Genomic DNA, 19,620 nt, shown 5'->3' on the forward strand with positions numbered 1-19,620 from the left:
TAGATAAATATTAGATGTACAATACTCTATGTGGATATTCAGTACTCAACTCAGCTGCCCATGTGCCTTATATTAAAAGCAAACCAAAGAGGTTGCAGTTGTAAATTCAATTTTGATGATTGTATACGGTGTGTATGTGTGCGTGTGTGTATATGTGTGTATGCCTTTATGTTCACAAATAAACCCTTTTAAATAAATCCCCCCCTTCGCTTTATTGCACAAAAACAAACAAAAGCACATAGGCAATTGACACCTTTAATTTTCTTTTGGTTGAATTATTTACAGTCCAGTTATATTGATGACAGCAGAGGACACCAATCACTTCATCAAAGAATATTTTTTTTAGAATTAAGACATAATCCCCCCCCCCCAAAAAAAAAATGCCCGTTAAAACACACATTAAGACTCTGTTACTTGGCAATTTGTAAAACAAATGGAAAATGAAAAAACATTTGTTTTTAGTTGCATGCGTAAAAAAAAAAAAAAGTGACATTTTGGCTAATTTTGATTAGGTTGAGCATTTGTGCCTTTTTTTTTTTTTACTTTTAGTTGCGTGATAAAAGGCTCTTAGCAAGTTTAATTTAATTTTGAGATGGCAAAAAAGGTTTTGTCAGCATTTGTGCCATTTAGGGGGATTTTAAGATTTAATTTGTTTTTTTTGGCATTTTGAAGCTTTTTACATCACCTTTTTTTTTCAATTTCGCAATAAAACAAAAGCACTTAAGAAATCTTTATGACATAAATAACTGGATTTTATGAAGATAAAAGTAAAGGCATTTGGCAACTTCTGAGCACATTAAATGAGCTTCTTTGTGCCGCGACCTAATTTTTGTTTTGTTGGTACCACCTGCCAAAAAAACAAAGGCAGCAAATATTTAGGACTTTACTGAATATAATTTACTTTTTTCAGATTTGATTTGTTCTTAGAATTAAAACAAAGTAACTTTTTTTAAGGGTATTGTCAAATGGGATGAGCATTTGTAGCATTTGTTTTTTTTAAGCTCGTTTTCAGAATTACATGGCAAAAACAAATGCAGATTTTTTTTAGGCATTATTAAATATTCATACATTTGTGTCATTTTGTGGATTTTTTTTTGCTTTGATTTGAATGTGAACATATATACACAACTGAATGTTTGTTTTGACGTGTTTTGGTTGTAACATACCTCTGATGAGAGATGTTTTTTTAATTTATTTTTTATTTTTTTATTGACCTGTTTTGTGGAGCACCATGTTGATTGTGACCAGCATTTCCATTTCCAGCAGCACACATGACATTCAAACAATGAGAAGTGAAGATTTGGTTTTAGCACTAAGTACACTAATGGTTGTTCTAAAAAACATCTCCAGCATTGGCGTTGTACGTTCATCAGCATTTGAAAAGAAAAAGAAAAAAAAAAAGAAAAGAGCACCAATCTACAATTTAATAGGATGGTGTCTTTGTTCCCATTAGGTGTCCTTCACGTTACACCTCCTCATCTCAACATCGTTTCTCAGCCACGAATATTTTATAACTTTGGTTTGATTGGTTTTGGTCCATGTCCTTCAGTAAGTATTTACTGCAAGAACATGGAGAGCTTAGAGGACGAGCCTTTTGGGAACCTCCCAGGTGAACTCGGGCCGACCGAAATGGCCGTAAGTGGCGGTCTGCTGGTAGATGGGCCTCTTCAGCTGAAGCTCCCTGCAGAGAAATCATTCGAGGCATTACAGTAAAGTTCAATTTAATTATCATTACCATTTTTTTTTCTGTGAATTATGAATGAATAATATTTTTCAGTGATGATTTTCCAGGAAGCAATTAGACAAAGCTTTTTCTGAACCAATAGGAATTCAGCAACCATGTCACAGAGAATACACACAAAGAAGTTAAGTAACACATAAAAGCTCTCTATATCACATTTCCCATTGCTGCTTTTTTTCCTCCTGCCTTAAAGGCTTCATTCTTGATTAATCCTTTCGTTGCTTTGTGTTTCTCTTCTCCGCAGAAACAAATTAAATGGACGCAAAGTTTTGGCTGGGAGGTCTACTCCTATTTTCTCTGTTCAGAGTGGGTAAGAACATCCATAGTTGCCTATTCTCGTTTCACTATGTATATTTTCCATGTAATAACGAAGGAATATTTTCTGTTTTTGCTCAGCATGTGGCGGGCAAGTTACCAGAAATGACATTGTTACCACTGGCAAGAGTGGTAACCTGGTTGGCAACATGATAGTCCCGCTCCTGCTGTTGTCTTCTACCATCTTTATTGCTGATGTGCAGCCACGTTCTTTTGGAACCATTCCGATAATTCTTCATTAATAAACAATACATTGCTGCTATTTTCTGTAATGCTTCTTTGATAGTAGGGGAGATGGCAGAGTCCCAAGAAAAACTGACACGAGATTGCAATCGAACCCAACTAAGCACTGTTGGTTGAACGGGATTCAATACAAGAGCTGGATCAAAATTTGGGCTTTTTAAAAGGTGGGAAAAAATGACCGAAGATGTGTTCTCAATGTTTGGTAAACCAATTTATATTTAAAATATCTATTACACGTATATATTTTTGTATTTTACTTTCTTAGATTACTGACAATGTAATTTCAAATTTGCATAACATGTTATATAAATGTATAACAGCTTGTATCTATATATGCCAAACAAAGTGTAATTTAGTCTTTATATGAACAATACACTGTATTGTTGGCGCCCTCTGGTGGCACCCATGAGTAATTTAGTCTTTATATGAACAATACGCTGTCTACTGTTGGCGCCCTCTGGTGGCACCTATGATCATGACGATACCTTTACTGTACTGTACTCAGTTCACTTACCTGACGATGACTCCTGGCCTCAGGTCGAAGTTCTTGTTGACGATGCGCAGCAGTTCCGACTCGCTTTTACTGGACGAGCCGTACGTGAACAACGAGATGGACAGAGGGTGAGCCACACCGATGGCGTAGGACACCTGGAGGACATGCGCGAAAAGCCAATGTCTAAAACAAAAGTCGGCCATTTTGGGTTTGACAGGTAATACTTTGTTTTTTGTGATTTGGACAGGTGATGCCTGCTAGAATTATAAAAATAAAAAATGAGCCCCTAGAGGCACTTTTGGTGAGCATCATGAAATTTGATAGACAGCCACTAGGGCTATTTCCAGGGGTCCTAAAAAGGACACCAGAACTGCCTGTTATAATTTGACTTCCATGAACATAATTTAGGACTGGCACCCACCTGCACCAAGACCCTCCTGCACAGCTTAGCCTTGACCAGAGATTTGGCCACCCAGCGGGCGGCGTAGGCGGCCGAGCGGTCCACTTTGGAGAAGTCCTTGCCGGAGAAGGCGCCGCCCCCGTGAGCCCCCCAACCACCATATGTGTCCACAATGATCTTACGGCCCGTAACGCCGGCGTCCCCCTGAAGAAGCAAAAAGAGTCAACTCGGTGATGGCCCTTGGTCCAGGTCTCGAGGGGGTCACCTGAGGACCCCCAATGACGAAGCGTCCGCTGGGCTGCAGGTGATAGATGGTGTTGGCGTCCAAGTACTTGGCGGGGACCACCGCGTTGATCACCTGAGGAGAAACTGATTATTAGGTAACACCTGCACCATCCACAGCACATGAGAAACCTTCACCCGACCTTCTCTTTGAGGACTTTCTTCTGCTCCTCCAGAGAGATGAAGTCGTCGTGTTGCACCGAGATGACAATGGTGTGGACCCTCTTGGGGATCACGGCACCATCTTTCTGTTCGTAATGCACCGTCACCTGCGGGATGAACAACAAAGGTGAGCTCATCTCCACTTCTTGTTCCAAACAAACTCATTCAGGAATTCGTTTGTAAGGATAAACATGAACCCAATAAATAATAATAATAGAACCTGCGTTTTGGAGTCGGGACGCAACCATGGGATGATGCCGCTGCGTCTGAGCTCGGCCATCTTGGAGTTGAGCTTATGGGCTAAAACGATGGTGAGCGGCATGCACTCCTCCGTCTCGTCCGTGGCGTAGCCGAACATCAGACCCTTGAAAATACACGGATGATAAATTTTGATTAAAAGGTTGCTAGCCTCCATATTGCAACATGTGAAGTCCCACCTGGTCGCCGGCGCCAATGTCCTCCTCTTTGCGGTCCACATGGACACCCTGAGCAATATCTGGACTCTGCTGCTCCAGAGCCACCAGGACATTACACGTCTTGTAGTCGAAACCTGACAATGACGCAGGGCAGATGATTGAAATCAATTCAAATTAATAGTTATTTTTGGATCAACTCATTATTGAATCACCTTTATCGGAGTTATCATAGCCGATGTGTTTGATGGCGTCCCTCACCACCTTCTGGTAGTCCACGTTGGCACGGGACGTGATCTCGCCACAGAGCAGCACCATGCCCGTCTTGCACACCGTCTCTGCCCAACGCATCCAACAAGTAGTCATTCTTGTTGCTGTTGTTTGAGGGCTAATAATCACCAGAACATCTATAAGCTAATTTCGGTTAGCAGGTATATGGCGTTTTACATTATGTGTTAGCGTTAAGCTACTGGACTTTCCTGTTTCTTGGCAACAAAAAAATTAAGAAAGAACGTGTGTGTGTTTTGATCAATTTAAATTAAATAACTTAAAAATAAAAAAAAACGTATATAATAGGAAGGTGTGAGGAATGAACCGCAAAATAGCTGAAAATTATCACAACTATTTAAATATATATAAATTTTAATAATAAAAAAAATAAAAAAAATAAATAATAAATAAAAATTAAAAAAATAAATAATAAATAAAAATAAAAGAATAAATTTAAAAAATATATATATATATATATATATATATATATATATATATATATATATATATATATATATATATATAAATAAAAGATCAGACTTGCACCCTTTGGATTGCGGTGATGTGACATCTGCTTAGCATTTAGCTACGACTTCACAAGGTCCATCGCCTTGTCATACTTAAAAAGCTCAAGAAATGCATTCCACACAGTGACCCGTATTCCAGATGGAATTCAGACCAAAGTGTTTCGTGGGTTCCAATTTACACACCACAGGCCACTTTGGCATCGGGGTCCTGCTTGAGGTGCGCATCCAGAACGGCGTCGCTGATCTGGTCGCAGATTTTGTCTGAGGGAAGAAAACACATCGATAAGGAAGTGTCAGGTCAGACGGTTGTAATCCATCAGAAGTCAACATATTTTCTGCTGCTGGAGAAGTTCAGATAAAAAAAGGAAACGGGACAATGTGTGCACCCGCACACACTCGAACTTGATGAAGCAATCCCACTCAGAGGTTACATCAGAAACATTTTTAAAAATAAAAAAATATGTATTTGCAATGCATAATAATAGCTAGTTAAGTTGATCAATGTGTTTACCCCAACTGAAGCCAAAAAGAAAAATATTTTGCGGCAGGAGTTAAAGGTTACATAATGTCTGTGAAGCGGGTCAAGGTGTTATCCCGCTTGTGTTTACTGATTATGGATGTAGCAACGTGGACTTTGACAGGATTATGACAGGAGGGGGAGGTGCAAGTAGAGGGGGGAGGGGCCGATATCCAAAAAGTACAGTGGGTACAACGGCATAACCATTTGAAGATTTGACGTTATCTTTTGACGTATTGACGATTCTTGTGGTCTGTGATTGTCACTGAAAAGTGTAGGCTTTTTTTTTTTTTTTTTTAAGAGAATTATTTTGCAAAAAGTCTAGTTTAATAAAAATGTATTTTGATTTTTATGACAATATAGGAGTATTTTAGTAATTTTTTTTTTTAATATCTGAGAGATACTTGTCATTTTGTCCATTTTAATTTGAAATGTTTTTACCGGTGCTTAACATGTTGCCTTACCAATAACAGATTTCTTTTTAGGCCGGTGCTGATTCCAATAATCGATTGAGCTCATTAAGTTTTTTTGGGCTATGTTTGATTGTTCCAAGTTGGCTTGTGTTGTAATGTGTTGAGTGTAAAAAAAAAAAAAAGGCAGATTTTTTTGGGGTGTTGTTGCCGATTTTACATGAGCAAATATCGGCTGATAATTTGGCTGGTTGATTAATCGGTCAAGCACTACCGAAAATCTTTTTTCAAGTTGCTCACTTTTCATGGAACTTACCCCCCCCCACCCCCTGCTTGCACACTAGCGCCCCCTTCTCCCCCCGAACCCCCTCCACCAGCGTGGTCCATCCGAGTGAGCCTCAAACACATGCGCTATGAATGGGATGCCGAGCATGCCTACCTCGGGAATAGAAAGGAAGTTTTAAAAATCAAAAACCTTTTCAGGATGCCGTGTGAAATGCAAAGCTCACCTGGATGTCCCTCTCCCACAGACTCCGACGTGAACATAAACGAGCCGTCCTCCGGCAGATCACCCATTTTGCGTTTTTTGCTTACGGGGGGCAGCTTTGGGCAGTGTGTGTGTTGGGGTAGGGGGGTGGCTTTGGAAAGGATTTCCTCAGTTCCCACAGGCGATCAGTCCTGGTCTTTTGACAAGTTTATATTCCCACTGCCGCTAGTTGTCTTTTTTCTAGAGGAGAGCGAGGCAGCCAACACAAGTTCTGGGCTACTAAAAAACTCCACGTCCGAGCCCACATGGTCCTTTATATAGATACATGGGCTAACACACACACATGCGTATGTCATGTGAATCCGTGGGATAGTCCATTCCAGGAGAAGGGGGGTGGTGGTGTCGGATGGGAGGGCTCAAGCGCTTGCGGTAACAGTACATTAACCCCTCGTGGGCCTCAAGATGCTGTGTCGAGAGCAAACAAAATATCACAATACACATTTTCATCAATGAGGATGAAAATTAAGGAATGGAGTGAAGTGAAAAGATGCTTACAGTTGATATAAAAAGTCTACACACCCCTGTTCAAATGCCAGGTTTTTCTGATGTCAAAAAATCAATTGAATTTCATTGATCTTTTCTTAAACCTCTTATTCTGATCTTATTGAATATATTGTATTTATTTTCATTAGAGCAGTAATTATAACGGTTTTTTATTAAGTATAAAAGACAACAACATTAAAAGGAGTTACACCAAAAAAAAAATCGATATTTCTACCTTCAGTACAGCATCGATTACATTACGCAGAAGCACTAATTGAGTTACAAGAAGACATTCACCTGTTTTTCTCCACGCTTGCCTCCATGCGTGTCCTGCCTGAGGCTCTGTTCTGCTCTCTCCACACTCGGGACCATTTCCTCATCATCACATCTTTGCCCTGGTGATATCTTCTAAAAAAAAAAATAAGTGGATAGCCTATGCACATAAATAATAAGAAACAATGTGTATTCTTTTTTTCTTCTAGAACAACAGTAATGATGTATTTAATGCCAAACATGGGTGTGTAGACTTTTGTTATATCCATTGTAAACTAGTCTTGTGTATCTGATTTGACATTGCTACTTCTTCTCCCTTTTAGAACCGGATGAAACCAGAGAAGACTTGAACGGTACCAAATTCACGGTGCGGAAATACGTTAAATAACGGTACAACCTGTTAAAAATGTAACAGGTGATCCGCCTCTTATTTATCTTGGATGGCGATTGGGGTAAAAAAACTCTGGACGACCCAAGTGTTGCTCGGCTGTTTGTTAATGACTGACCACGAATGAGCTTATTTTTTTTTTTCCTGACAAGCTCGTTCTGGTTCTGGTTAAAGATAAGTGCTATCTCCTGACTGCCCTACATTTACAATAAATACTGCATTGCTGATATCCATGCCGGACACAATATTAGGTACATCCGCACAGTTCAATAGAAAGTGCAAATTGATGCGTAATAATGTTATCAAGGTTAACTTTACAATAGTTTTGATTGGCTAGGAGAAGTCACATGGTTCTTCTGCCATTTTGACTAACGTTATCAAATAAGGGCCCAACAAGGAGCTATTAAGCTGACTTGATATAGCAATAAAGAGATTTTAATTTAATGTAAAAATTCCCTATTAATTAGCATCTTGCTCTTTATGTTTGAATTAAACTATATGAATGGGTGAGGTGGAGGTGGCTTTATGAGTATGATTTGATCGAGTTGAAAGTCCAAAGAGAAGGTTGACGCACGAAGATGTGCTGGCGGGCCCCCCGAGGGACCGGCGACCTTTGTGTTACCTAAAATGACATTTTCAAACATTAAACTACTCTGTGGCAAACTTGCACACTGACTCGAGAAAGGCGTTAATGATACGGTGGCATAGTAGCATATTACTCAGACTTGCTATTTGACAGCAGAGAGAAAACCTGCTGCTTTTGTCCATCTTCAAATTTACTGTGTAATGATGTAAATTAAGGCTAAAAACATTTATGCTAAATTTAAGCAAGTATTTTATTTTTCTAGTTTTCATAAAGTAAAAAAAATAAATAAAATACAATGCATTTTTTGCAAAATTAATTAAATTAGAGCAACTAATTAGGTTTGTATTTTTATTTATTGGCAAAATTATTTTAGAATATACAAAAATTCTTAAATTTTGGCCAAAAATACATTTCTACTTCAGATTCAATCATTTAAAAAATATATACTCCAAAATTTACATGATACATTTGATCATTTTTAAAATAACACCAACTTTTAGCACACATTTTTTTTTACGTGCTATAAATTTTAAGAGACATGGCACAAAAACACAATATATCAGAATCAGCTTTATTGGCCAATTTTTATCCTACATTTGATCAAAACACTCCTTAAATATCTTACCAAATAAGTCAAAGAGATGTAATTTAATAAATATAACCAACGTTTGAGAGCTTGGCCTTTTCTGTGCTCAATCCTGAAAAAGTGTCAGAGTGACTCCGCAGCCGTTTAACACCTCTTTGTGGTCGTCAGGGTTGCCGTATCATTTGGGGAGATTTTGACTTAAACACACTCTGAGATAAAACTCCTCCAGGCTGTAAAATCATGTTTGTTTTTCCTCTTCAAGGGTTCAAGGACACACCGTTAAAAGCCCCCAACGTTCATGTGGCCTGCAGCCACTTTCATGGTGACAGTGTTACCTGTGAGTTTAAATTTTTATGTTGAGAAAATTACTTATGTAACAATGTATATAAGACGTTTTCTTGATGTCTCAACGTAGTAAATAGGACATTTGATTTGGGTTCAATTGAGCATTCGTGTACTAACTCCATTTTTGAGTCTTGTGCAGAAATGAATAATGAAAATGTATGTAACCTATTTTTCGAATTTGGTCCTGTGACAATCTGAGCCGTGATTGGTCCCCGGCAACTGTGACGTCATTTTCATTCGCCCACAAGTGTCAAAATGGCCGCACCACCCAGGTGGATAAAAATGTGGGGATTTTTCTGCTTAATTAATAGCGGGTTTGTGTTGACTTCCCTTTTAATGAAACGGGCAATTTAAATCTGGAATATGTGTATTAATGCACTTGATATTCCATCCTACTGAGAAAAAAAAAAACTTGGAAGTCAATCAATGTCACCAATGTTATCACAGAAATGAACTCCACGTCCACTTTTGATTGGCTTCATTATATAGCACAGTCAAGGGAGGCCACCAATGGCTGCTCGGGAGGTGGGGTGGATCTCCTGCGCTCTGATTGGCTGCCTCCTCCCCCTCCCACCAGCACTTTTATGTGTGTGTGCCAATATGAGACTTCCAAAGTTGTGCAAAACACACGTTTGACTATTCTGAGCATTTCGTAATATAGTATATTAAGTTACATAACATTGCGCCCAATGTTTATTACGCTGTCGCATGCACAAAGCAGAAGGAATGAGGCAGCTGGGAAGTTGTCACCCTATATCCCAGCTTGCTTCCAGCCAATTTGGACCCAAAGCACATTCCTCTTGTGAAGCTTCTTCAGAACATCACCATGGGAAGCTCTTTGACCATCTATTGGAGAGCTTTCAAATGCGTTAATCTTCATGCTTGTTAACCTCACTTGTAAGACAATTTTGCACACTTATCGGATTTGGAAAAAATACTTTGGGGGTGGGGGTAATGATGCAAAACTTTTTTTTGTGTGTGTTGAATAATGGAAAACAGGTGATAGTCACTTTACTACCAAGTTCTAGAGTGGAGTCTATGGTTCAACTTCAAAGTTATCTTCACTGCAAGCTGTTAAAAAAAAAAGTTATAAAATAGAGAAGTGACGGGGTGTTTTCCACCAGTGGCTGTTAACTATATATAGCATCGCGGCCCTGAAAATACATATGACTCTGATGACGTCACCATTCAATGCAACCTACCTAGAAGCTAGTTAATTAAACTAGTTTGCTATACAAAATACTGTAGATTCGTGTTACATATGATGGAAATGATACTTCCACTTAGATATTGAATTTCTATTCAAAAAAAAGATTTTTACAATACATTAACTGCATGAAGTTGGCGCTGTATATATATATCAATATTGGTGACGTATATGCAGTACTGCTAACATCCTGCAGGTGTCAGCATTGGACCAAATCAAGACTCAGAAGATTTTCACTGGCGTCTAAGTATTTTTTTATATATTTTTAAATGCTCCTTTTCGAGAAGCAACCCAACTAAAATAAAAATGATAATGTTTATTAATGTTCAAAAGAAATTTCATGTTTTAGGTCAATTCTTAAATGTGTTAGAAACAGCACCCACTAGTGTTGGTGACCTAACGGTGGCCGTGCCTGGTACTGAGGGTTCAGCCTAACGGTGGCCTCATTTCACATCAGCCATTTCTTGAGGAATTCCTGTTATGTCGTGCTCACGTAAGAAAGGCTTTTCCACAGATCGGGCTCATTTCAGGGCTTAAACCGCAGATCCCCTGCTCATTAGTTGGCGACCACAGGCCGGTGAGTAACGTCTCGCTATGGAACATTTTTCTTGGAGACACCGTTGATGAAACGAAATATATCATGTAGGTGGCCATGGCGACGGTGAACGCGATACTGAAGGTGGTCAGCTTGTTTGTGGCCGAGCTCATCAGCTCCGTCACCGACTGGTTCCAGACCTCGCCGACATGGGCTGACTTGCAGGTGCTGGAGGACACAGAGCTGAAGACCACCGGAGGTGGTAAGTGTGTAAATGTAGACTTTATGGATGGTGTGTGCATCAACCACCTCTAGTTTTTAAATTTGGTGCATTGCTTACTATAGTGCATGAGAGACACCGGGCCAAAAATCTGTGGGAGAAGAGCGGCGCGGTGGTCATGGTGGTCCGCCGGCCAGGATGATTGCTGTGCAGAGAGGTGTTATTGTGGAACTGTTTATGGAACTGCCAAGATTGAAAGTGACGCTGTTATGATGATGCAGGAGGCTGCAGAGCTGTCCTCTCTCAAGTCCCAGCTGCAGGACCTGGAGGTGCCTCTCTTTGCTGTGGTTAAAGAGAATCTTGGCAAGGAGCTGGACTGTTTCAAGAAGTACTTCACCGGGAAAGTTTACGTGGATCAGATGGTTGGAAATTATAACAAACAGGAAACCAGTGTTGCGCGGTGTAAGCTGTTAAGCTGCTTTTCTGTTTCCTCACAGAAACATTTCTATGGGCCTCAAGAGCGCTGGATGTTTCTTTCCATGTTCCTGCGTATTGGAGTGTGGAGGAACCTGTGGAGGGCCTACCGCAGGGGCTTCAGAGGAAACCTAAGAGGGGAAGGACTGGTCCTGGGGGGAGTCTTTGTCATTGGGCCTGGAGATCAGGTAGATGCTATGACCCATTTTAAAAAATCAAAACACTTAAGATGTTTTGGATTGAAATCAAATTTGATTGGATTCATTTCTATTTCCTGATGCTATCTTCTTGTGTTGGTATTTTTCAGGGAATTCTGCTGGAGCATCGTGAGAAGGAGTTTGGGGATAAAGTCAACATGCTCGCTGTCCTCAGAACCGCCCGCAAAATGCGAGATGACATGAAACGCTAGACCTGACCCTATCAGGGTTTATGGATCACCATGTCTGATGATGTCATTAAGAAATGTATCAAAACGGGCAACTTTGACAGTTTGCTGCCTTGTTGTTTCTGGTTTGCTGTTGTGGCCTTTAATGATGATCTGACTCCAAACTCTTCTGAGGGAGCAGGTCGGATGTTTGTAAACAACCACACAGCCCGCCTGAAACTATGAGGAAGATCAAACCATTGAAGTCTTAGCCCTTGTTGGTTTAAACACGTGATTAAAAAATAAATGGGTCAGTGACTAATACAAACTGAACAGTTTTTTCCGGGTGGATAAAGAACGGCCTCTATCTGTAAGTTGCATCTACTCAACGAGCGATCAATCTGTGCTCGATTAGTTTACCTCGCGCTGGGAGTATCAGTGCGCATGCGCGAGAACCGCTTTGCAGGACGCTTCACGTAAGGTAGGTCAACGTGAATGTTTGCACCGCTGCTAATGTTTACATTTGTCAACCCGCAGCACGCATCTGAAGCGTTTAATGTCGACATACATGGAAGGAAAATTTGTCATAAACGGGTTAATTTAGCGACGTGAGTTTAGCTGTTAGTAGCGGCAAGTTTAAAGATTTCATTGTCAATCCTTTAACTCTTTCGTGACTGGCGTTGACGTCATACTAATTGATTTACAAAAACAGAAAATTTTATATATATATATATATATATATATATATATATATATATATATATATATATATATATATATATATATTTATTTATTTATATTAATTAATGTCCGCAATTGTATTGCCATTCATCCATTTTTACTTTTGTGAAATTTGCCATTCCACAATGTGCTTTAACGAATAGTCCCCCTTTTGAATTGTTTATCGACCCTGGCAAGGGGCAGAATTTCATGCACATGCATAAAAAAAAAATGTTTATTAATTTATATAAATTTATATAATTTACAACTTGAGCAAAACTATAGCTATTACATACTAGTCAGTGCTTATGGGGCACCCAGTCCTAATATACACAAAAAAGCAAATGACTATTTATTTTTTGTTAATCCAACACTCACTGTGCTTTTCAGTTTTTTTTTTTTTAAATACAATCCCCAAAAAATATTATATAACCTTGATGACAGCCTATTGGCATGCACGTAGCATTACCAGTAATACAATTATACAACTCTTCCTTGTTGCATTTATGGGTGTGTTTTATTTCTTCCACTGATCACTCATTTCTTATCAGTCGTTCAAGTACTCACTGTCCTTTCAAAATCGTCGACATTTTGACGCCTCGCAAATGCTTTTTGGGATTTGTCTTGGAATGAGCTGATCCACAACGGACAATGGAAACAAGTCAGTATATTTAAATGTCTATCTTGGTTTTCTTAGGCTCTCTCTGACTGTCATTTTGGTGTCATTATAAATTCAGCAAAAGAGAAAGTAGTCATTAACGATAGATCGAGGGCGGGGTGCTGTAATTTAAAAAGGTAGTCAGTAAATTGTGATTTATAATTCATTCAAGATATAATGAGTGTCCTGACTGAGAGATTTTGTCACGTCGAGTCCCTGAACGCATCATGTTTTGCATAAAGCTTGTACATTTTTCAGTGACATTCTCAAAGCGGCGATGCTGGCACCATTAAGGCAAATTCTTTCCCCTCCTTTCTACCGCCGCGTGGCGTTCCCGTCGCTCGCTTTGAAAGAAGCTCGGAGGCAAACTTCCGCAAGTAGTGCCAAAGCCAGTCCCGAGCCAGACAAACACGCTCCAGGCAAGGATACTTGTTAGTCTGTCTCCTCCCAAAACTCGTTTTTTGTTGTGAAAATAGTGTGACTTAACCGTTTCTTAACCGACTTTAGCAGGCTTATAAAAATTTGGGATTTTTTAATGAATGTATTTTCAAATTCATTTTGTTTTCGACACAAATCAGATTAGTTGGTTACCACGCAGTAAATTTAGCGTTAGCGTCTGCGCCACCAGGGTCCATTGTGCTAATCAAACATTGTCATGTGTGTTGTTTGTGCTGCAGATTTGGAGTCCGTTGCTGACGTCGACTTTTTTGGAATGGGCATGTGGTCTTTGGGTTTGGGAGCTGTGGGCGCCGCCCTCGCTGGCGTCTTGCTGGTCAACTCCAATTTGACTCTCCCCAATGTGGGAAAGGCCTCGCTGGAACATCTCGCTGACGCTGACCTGCTCTCCACCACTGATGGTACGTAAAGCACCTCTGTCTTATTCTAGACTTTGTGTGACTTTTTTTTTGTTTTGTTTTTGTAATCATGTTTTTGTCTCCATTGTGTGTGCAGACGGCAAGGTCATCAAAGCAAAGAGTCTGTGGGAAAAGAACGGCGCCGTCATCATGGCCGTGCGGCGGCCCGGATGATTTTTGTGCAGAGAGGTCAGCGCTCGTGTTGTATTCTAAGGTTACGAGAACAACAACTCAAATATTTTCTTGCAGGAGGCTTCCGAGCTGTCCTCTCTGAAGCCCCAGCTTGAGGAGCTTGGGGTCCCTCTGGTGGCCGTGGTGAAGGAGCGCGTCGGGACAGAGATCCAGGACTTCAGGCTACACTTCACTGGGGACATTTACATCGATGAAAAGGTCAGTTGGCTTGTCGGCGCTCACACAATGACCAGCTTTGAAAGTTGCCATGACAGTCCAAAATATTTATTATGTCTCTTGTCGTGCGTTTATTACAGAAACATTTCTACGGGGGAAAAATGGGTGCTATGGGGCTGTTGCGCTTCGGCGTGTTGCAGAACTTCTGGCGGGCCTGGAGAGCCGGCTACCACGGCAACGTGTTGGGCGAGGGCTTCATCCTAGGGGGTGTCTTTGTCATCGGCGCGGGAGAACAGGTACTTCTCACACTCAGCGTAGTACAGAATATTTTTTTCCATATCCTAGCTTATTTCGCTCTACCTTACGAGATTTCTGCTTATTAGTAAGACAACCTTGCTAGCTCAGCTCCAACGTTGTGGTCTACAGGGGGTCCTACTGGAGCATCGCGAGAAGGAGTTTGGCAACAAAGTGGAGGTGGCCGATGTTCTCCAAGCCGTCAAGAAAATCGTACCTCGCAAATAAGTAAATTAGAGCACTGAATAGAAAATCGTGAAGGTCATTATGCACTCGGGTCCGCTACGGGCTGCTAATTTATCAAGTCACCTCTATTACGAAACAAAAAGCTGTGAAACTGACTCAATTAGTTCAACGTTACCGCTAACGACACTTTAAAGCTAGATGGTATGATGTGAATACTCGCAAGTGATAATTGTACTCGAAGTTGTGCTGCTAGTTTGTCCCCCCTCCCCGCGCCGACACCACCCGCTGGTTTCCATCATGGCCGACACGCGTGCGCTTATGCGGTTGTGCGTGTAACAATGACGACTTGTCTTTCTAAACTCTGCAAAAGAGAGGAGTCACGTCTGATAATCAAAACGCGACACCGCCCGCCACTGTTGTCGTCATTTTGAGGCCTTGTGGAGTGTAGGCGTGGGAGACAATTGTATGCACGTTTACATGTTTTAAAAAAAAAAAAAAAAAAAAAGCAATAAATTCTTCCTGTCTGTGGAAACCATGGACTGGCACAGAGTGAGGCTTTGTAGTGGTTCAGTTTATAGTTCCTAAACATGGCGTGAGCATTTTTGACTGAACGGGCGCACTGTTCATGTATTGCGCAAGGGTCAAAGGTGGAGTAATGCGGATGCTCATCCATTTTTTTTTTTTTTAATGAATCAAAATTAAAAGTTTGGATCCTGAAGCACGAATAAGAAATCAAAGCAGATGTGTGTTGTTAACGTGGCAAATATATGACGTGACAAATCCTCATCGACATGCATCATAACTATAACGTACTTTTCGCCTCCCGGGCAACGCTGAATGCGCTCATTTGGCGTCCACTCATGTGCGTCCACTCCCAGAGGCGTGGACATGTGGACACTTCATTGCAAAAAGTCCCACAAGGCGGAAATAGAGCCAGAGAGAGAGAGGAGGGGGGGGGGTTAACTCTTAGAAGTGCAAGATGTACATCCTGCTCCTGCAGATGGTCAGATGTTAACCCTTGCGTTCCTACTTTTATTTTACTTGTCCGACAATCCAATTTCCAAAAGTATTTCGTGTTAGTACAACTTGTAAATCAAACCGCTGTATGAACAAGAGGCTTTAACAGTTTCCCCAAATTTAGCAGTTATAAAAGCCGCAGCCGACTGGAAACGCCTAAGACGTTGAATCATCCTCCGTTTTCATTGGCCGTAACATCAGCCCACCTCCGCAACCCCCGACAGACTCTTCCGGTATGAACAACCCCCCCCTCGGATAATTACACGTAGACACAGCACACACACGCTTGCTATTAGACACCCATGTGACTTTGCAAAAACAAAACAAACGAAAAAAATAAACTGGCCTGTATTGTTACCGCTTTTTATTCTTACACTTTTGAATCTTTGGCTTGACAATAATGTTAAATACACATCCATATGTTCCGGGTTTGAGTATACAGCATCATGACAGGAGGCACTGAGAAAAAAAAAAAAAATGTACACTGTGTTGGCAAGGTGGCATTATGGGAAAAAATGTGTAAACAAAAAAAAAGATAATGAATATAATAAACTCTGTAGCTGTACCTACTGCAGTGATGTAACAGATAAAAAAAAGTACAGGGGTACCCAGTTTACAGCATTGAGGTCACAAATGGCGCGTGGTGTCATCACACCACTTTTGGGACTGGTCGCCGACAACTCACATACCAGTCAACCCGACTCCAGCTCCTGATGTCACTCACTTGGCCGTGCCCTTTCCGAGACACACGAATACATGGTAGGAATTACTAAGCATGACTGATATATCAGGTCGTTTAAATTTGGTAAAAATCTGCCATTTTCTGCAAAGAAAGTTAATGACATTCATTTGACAATTTTTCTTTCTGATGGAATTAAATACTAAAGGATAAAGTAGTGTCAAACTGTCTATTTTATCTTTATAATTGAGAGCAGGAATTTAATTTGTAATTCAAAGTACTACTCTATGTGCTCAATAAAAGATTCGGAAACATTCTTAGGGGGTCCCAGTCTGGCCCACCGACTGTAGGTTTCCTCACCCCTTTGCTTTAAATACATTTGCATGTAATGGATTAAAAAAAAAAAATACAGTGAAGTTAACTCTTCCTCATCTTGCTGTAGTTAAAAAAAAATACAAAAAGTAAAAGTTGCTAGCCTCAGATGACCGTCTGCTCCCCTCGGCTCTTCCTGCAGGCCCCGTAGACCACCGAGAGCAGGAAAGCCAGGCAGCAGAGGCAGGCGAACACGGCGGCCGTCAGGTAGACCTTGTACAGACACAAGTGCTTGTACTGCGCCAGGTTGCAGTAGGAATTGCGATCCGTCTTGTACACCATGACCCCCACGGCGGGCAGGTAGAGCGCGACGGCGGCCACGTCGAGCGCCAAGTTGCTGCACAGCCAGCGCGGGCCGCCCACCACGGGCACGGCGTCTTGCTTGTCCAGCAGCGTGACGAAAAAAAGGCCCAAGCTCAAGAGCCAGAAGAGCACCGCCACAAAGAGCACGAAGTGGATGGAGCCCTCGTACTTGTTAGCGGCGATGGTGACCCACAGGCCTGCGCCGAAGACGATCTGAAGGAGGCGGGTGACCCCCGGGAAGCTCCGAAGGAACTTGACCATGTGCTGCTTCACCTGCGGGTGCGCTTGCTGGGGTGCCATCGCTTCTCTTCTGCCTCGTTCTCTTGCTTGCAATCCCCTCTTCCTCCTCCTCCTCCGAGCGCCTTGTTCCCGAGCAGGGCGGGTGCGTTGTGCCAGCTGCAAACAGCTGGCAACTTTGGACAAAAAAAGTGTCTGCAAAAATCGGACGCCAACGAACGAAGGAGTTCTTGTACTAAAAAAAGAGCGGAGAAAAAGAAGGAACTCTGCGTTCTTTCCGAGAGGTTTCAAAATGAAAAGCCGTCTTTTTGTGTGTTTCGTCTTTTCCGTTTCCCCCGCTCAATACAGCGTCTGTGTTGTTGGGGTGGGCTGGCCGAGATTTTGAGCGAGCTCCTCCCTTCTTTCGCCACTCAAATTTGGGCTGCACATTCTTTGGGCCACGGATGATCTTTGTTTGTCAGGGGAGCCAGGAGGATTAGCCTGGGTTGTTAGTGGAAGTTAAGAAATTCATGTGCATGCATATCCGGTGTTATTTATTTATTTATTTATTTATTTATTTATTTATTTATTTATTTATTTATTATTTTTCATTTATTTATTTATTTATTTATTTATTTATTTATTTATTTATTTATTTAATTTATTTATTTTTTTACTTATAAATTAAGTTAATCTGCAAATGTGACATATTTCCAAGCTAGGTAACCTTTTATGAGGAAACACTGTAAAACTGTTTAAATTCCGTGGCAATGACTAACAGTAGTGAATTGCCACAAATGAGCTGTATACTTTAAATTGGGTGGAAAGTTTATATTTTTTTGTACTTCTGTGGGAATCTTGGAAAGACACATTTATAATTAAATATTATTTACAAAAATGTGGTCACTGAATAAAACAAAACACAAAACATCATTAGCACAAACTGTTAAGGTTTATATTGTACATCTAGAACTCCATAATATCATCACTATCATCTTAATTTTTTTCTTAATACTTTAATGGGGAAATACATAAAAAAAAAGCAGTGGCAATGAATAGTTTACTGAACTATCACAGGCGGGCAGGTACATTTTAGTGTCTGTAAATTGGAACAGGGATATCCTAGGCCACCTTTGGGTCCTTTGGGGGGGGGGGGGGTCATTATTTGAGATAATTAAAAACACCTGCCCATATCTTCCGGTTTGGCCCTAATTCTGACAGGATTTAAAATACATTTGAGTAAAAGAGCGAGCATAAGTAAGTCTGTTTTCCTTTCTATTCATTATTCAGTTAACTATGATTTTCCAAACCGTTGTGAGTGGTTAAATATATGTACATCTTTTTATTTGCATATCTGTGTATTGGTTACTGGTCGAACTTTTCCGCTTTTACATGAACTGAACTTAAATATCTTTTTTCTAAGCATATAAAAAGCCAAGTTCTAAAAAAATAATAATGCGTATAAAAAGACACTTTCTAAAAAAATAATAATGCAAGATAACCTGCCGGAATGTTATTTTCTTCCCTTCTATTCATTCCAGAGAAAACTTGGCAGTACACTCAATCGGCCACTAGGTAGTGCTATAAACACTTGCAGAACATAAAACTGGATGTGACCATTATGTTGACTTCCCATTTTTAAGAGCAACATTAATCATAGAGGAAACTTTGCCATGCTGTGTATTATCCACATGTAATCTCTATCTCCTAAAACTGTGGAGGAAGGTTTATTTCTTTATGGATGAGTCTGGTGTTGTGGGGAGACGTGTTGGTGGGCATCTGTCAACATGAGTCATCTCTGGTGTTGAGTGAAAAGGCGCTCGATGTATTAAATGCTGATCTCATCCATCATGAAGAAATCCAATATGACGCATTACCGTGATACAATATCACCAAGTGGTGCATTTTACACCATGATGCTACTACGGTGAACATCACCTCCATTTTTCTTCTTCTCTGTCCTCATAAATACGCTTGTGTTCCCTCCGTTGGCTAGAACTCGTTTCTCCGCCGCTGTTTGAGACATCATCGCAGTGAACCAATTCCGTGTAACCTCACAAGGACAACTAATAATACTCCCGTTCGAGAGTTCAACTCTTGCCACTTGCTAGTGTGGACTCCTTTTTATATGGCTCATGCAATCTTTTCATTTCCTGGTTTTCTTCTGCATTTTCTAACATGACCTCTCCATC

At 40.7% G+C, this 19,620-nt stretch overlaps 4 protein-coding genes and 1 pseudogene across 7 annotated transcripts in view; 3 read left to right on the forward strand and 2 right to left on the reverse strand.

Annotated features, from left to right (window-relative positions):
• Positions 1–1,181: 1,181 nt before the first annotated feature.
• mat1a (methionine adenosyltransferase 1A) lies at positions 1,182–6,677 on the reverse strand. Its single transcript, XM_049737069.2, has 10 exons — positions 6,283–6,677; positions 5,030–5,107; positions 4,265–4,387; positions 4,074–4,186; positions 3,857–4,000; positions 3,618–3,743; positions 3,458–3,550; positions 3,214–3,396; positions 2,814–2,947; positions 1,182–1,681 (listed from the first exon to the last, which is right to left on the reverse strand). The coding sequence occupies exons 1-10, from the start codon at positions 6,347–6,349 to the stop codon at positions 1,579–1,581; spliced, it is 1,164 nt and encodes a 387-aa protein (XP_049593026.1). The 5' UTR covers positions 6,350–6,677; the 3' UTR covers positions 1,182–1,578.
• Positions 3,538–12,109, forward strand: LOC125979040 (peroxiredoxin-like 2A; annotated as a pseudogene).
• A 51-nt stretch (positions 12,110–12,160) lies between these two features.
• On the forward strand, positions 12,161–17,680 carry LOC125979039 (peroxiredoxin-like 2A). Of its 4 annotated transcripts, none has more exons than XM_068652472.1 (7): positions 12,245–12,262; positions 13,418–13,578; positions 13,837–14,016; positions 14,111–14,202; positions 14,263–14,403; positions 14,502–14,657; positions 14,788–17,680. In XM_068652472.1, exons 2-7 carry the CDS (start codon positions 13,437–13,439, stop codon positions 14,881–14,883), a joined length of 807 nt encoding a protein of 268 aa, XP_068508573.1. In that variant the 5' UTR covers positions 12,245–12,262; positions 13,418–13,436; the 3' UTR covers positions 14,884–17,680. The 4 variants fall into 4 exon arrangements, with proteins under 4 accessions (XP_049593030.1, XP_068508573.1, XP_049593028.1 ...); XM_049737071.2 differs by lacking the exon at positions 12,245–12,262 and adding an exon at positions 12,934–13,162; XM_049737073.2 differs by lacking the exon at positions 13,418–13,578 and having other exon boundaries at positions 12,161–12,262.
• marveld1 (MARVEL domain containing 1) lies at positions 16,208–17,512 on the reverse strand. Its single transcript, XM_049737082.2, has one exon. The coding sequence runs from the start codon at positions 17,510–17,512 to the stop codon at positions 17,015–17,017; it is 498 nt and encodes a 165-aa protein (XP_049593039.1). The 3' UTR covers positions 16,208–17,014.
• Positions 17,681–18,579: 899 nt separating the features above from the next.
• The window catches only part of LOC125979042 (protocadherin-15), a 106,365-nt gene continuing 105,324 nt past the window's right edge, over positions 18,580–19,620 (forward strand). The window contains exon 1 of the mRNA XM_049737083.2: positions 18,580–18,685. The gene's annotated coding sequence lies outside the window, so the exon portion shown is untranslated. The remainder of the gene's footprint in view (positions 18,686–19,620) is intronic.

Source organism: Syngnathus scovelli, chromosome 12 (assembly GCF_024217435.2).
Source record: "Syngnathus scovelli strain Florida chromosome 12, RoL_Ssco_1.2, whole genome shotgun sequence".
In the NCBI taxonomy this organism is placed as follows: Eukaryota; Metazoa; Chordata; class Actinopteri; order Syngnathiformes; family Syngnathidae; genus Syngnathus; species Syngnathus scovelli.

What these genes read in the sequence shown, in the direction of transcription:
- mat1a (XM_049737069.2), bottom strand. Translation starts at nt 6,349, where the DNA reads ATGGGTGATCTGCCGGAGGACGGCTCGTTTATGTTCACGTCGGAGTCT. An exon ending in TGTGGGAGAGGGACATCCAG is followed by an intron (nt 5,108 to 6,282) that starts GTGAGCTTTGCA and finishes TTCTTCCCTCAG; the next exon opens with ACAAAATCTGCGACCAGATC. An exon ending in GTCCCGACTCCAAAACGCAG is followed by an intron (nt 3,744 to 3,856) that starts GTTCTATTATTA and finishes TTCATCCCGCAG; the next exon opens with GTGACGGTGCATTACGAACA.
- marveld1 (XM_049737082.2), bottom strand. Translation starts at nt 17,512, where the DNA reads ATGGCACCCCAGCAAGCGCACCCGCAGGTGAAGCAGCACATGGTCAAG.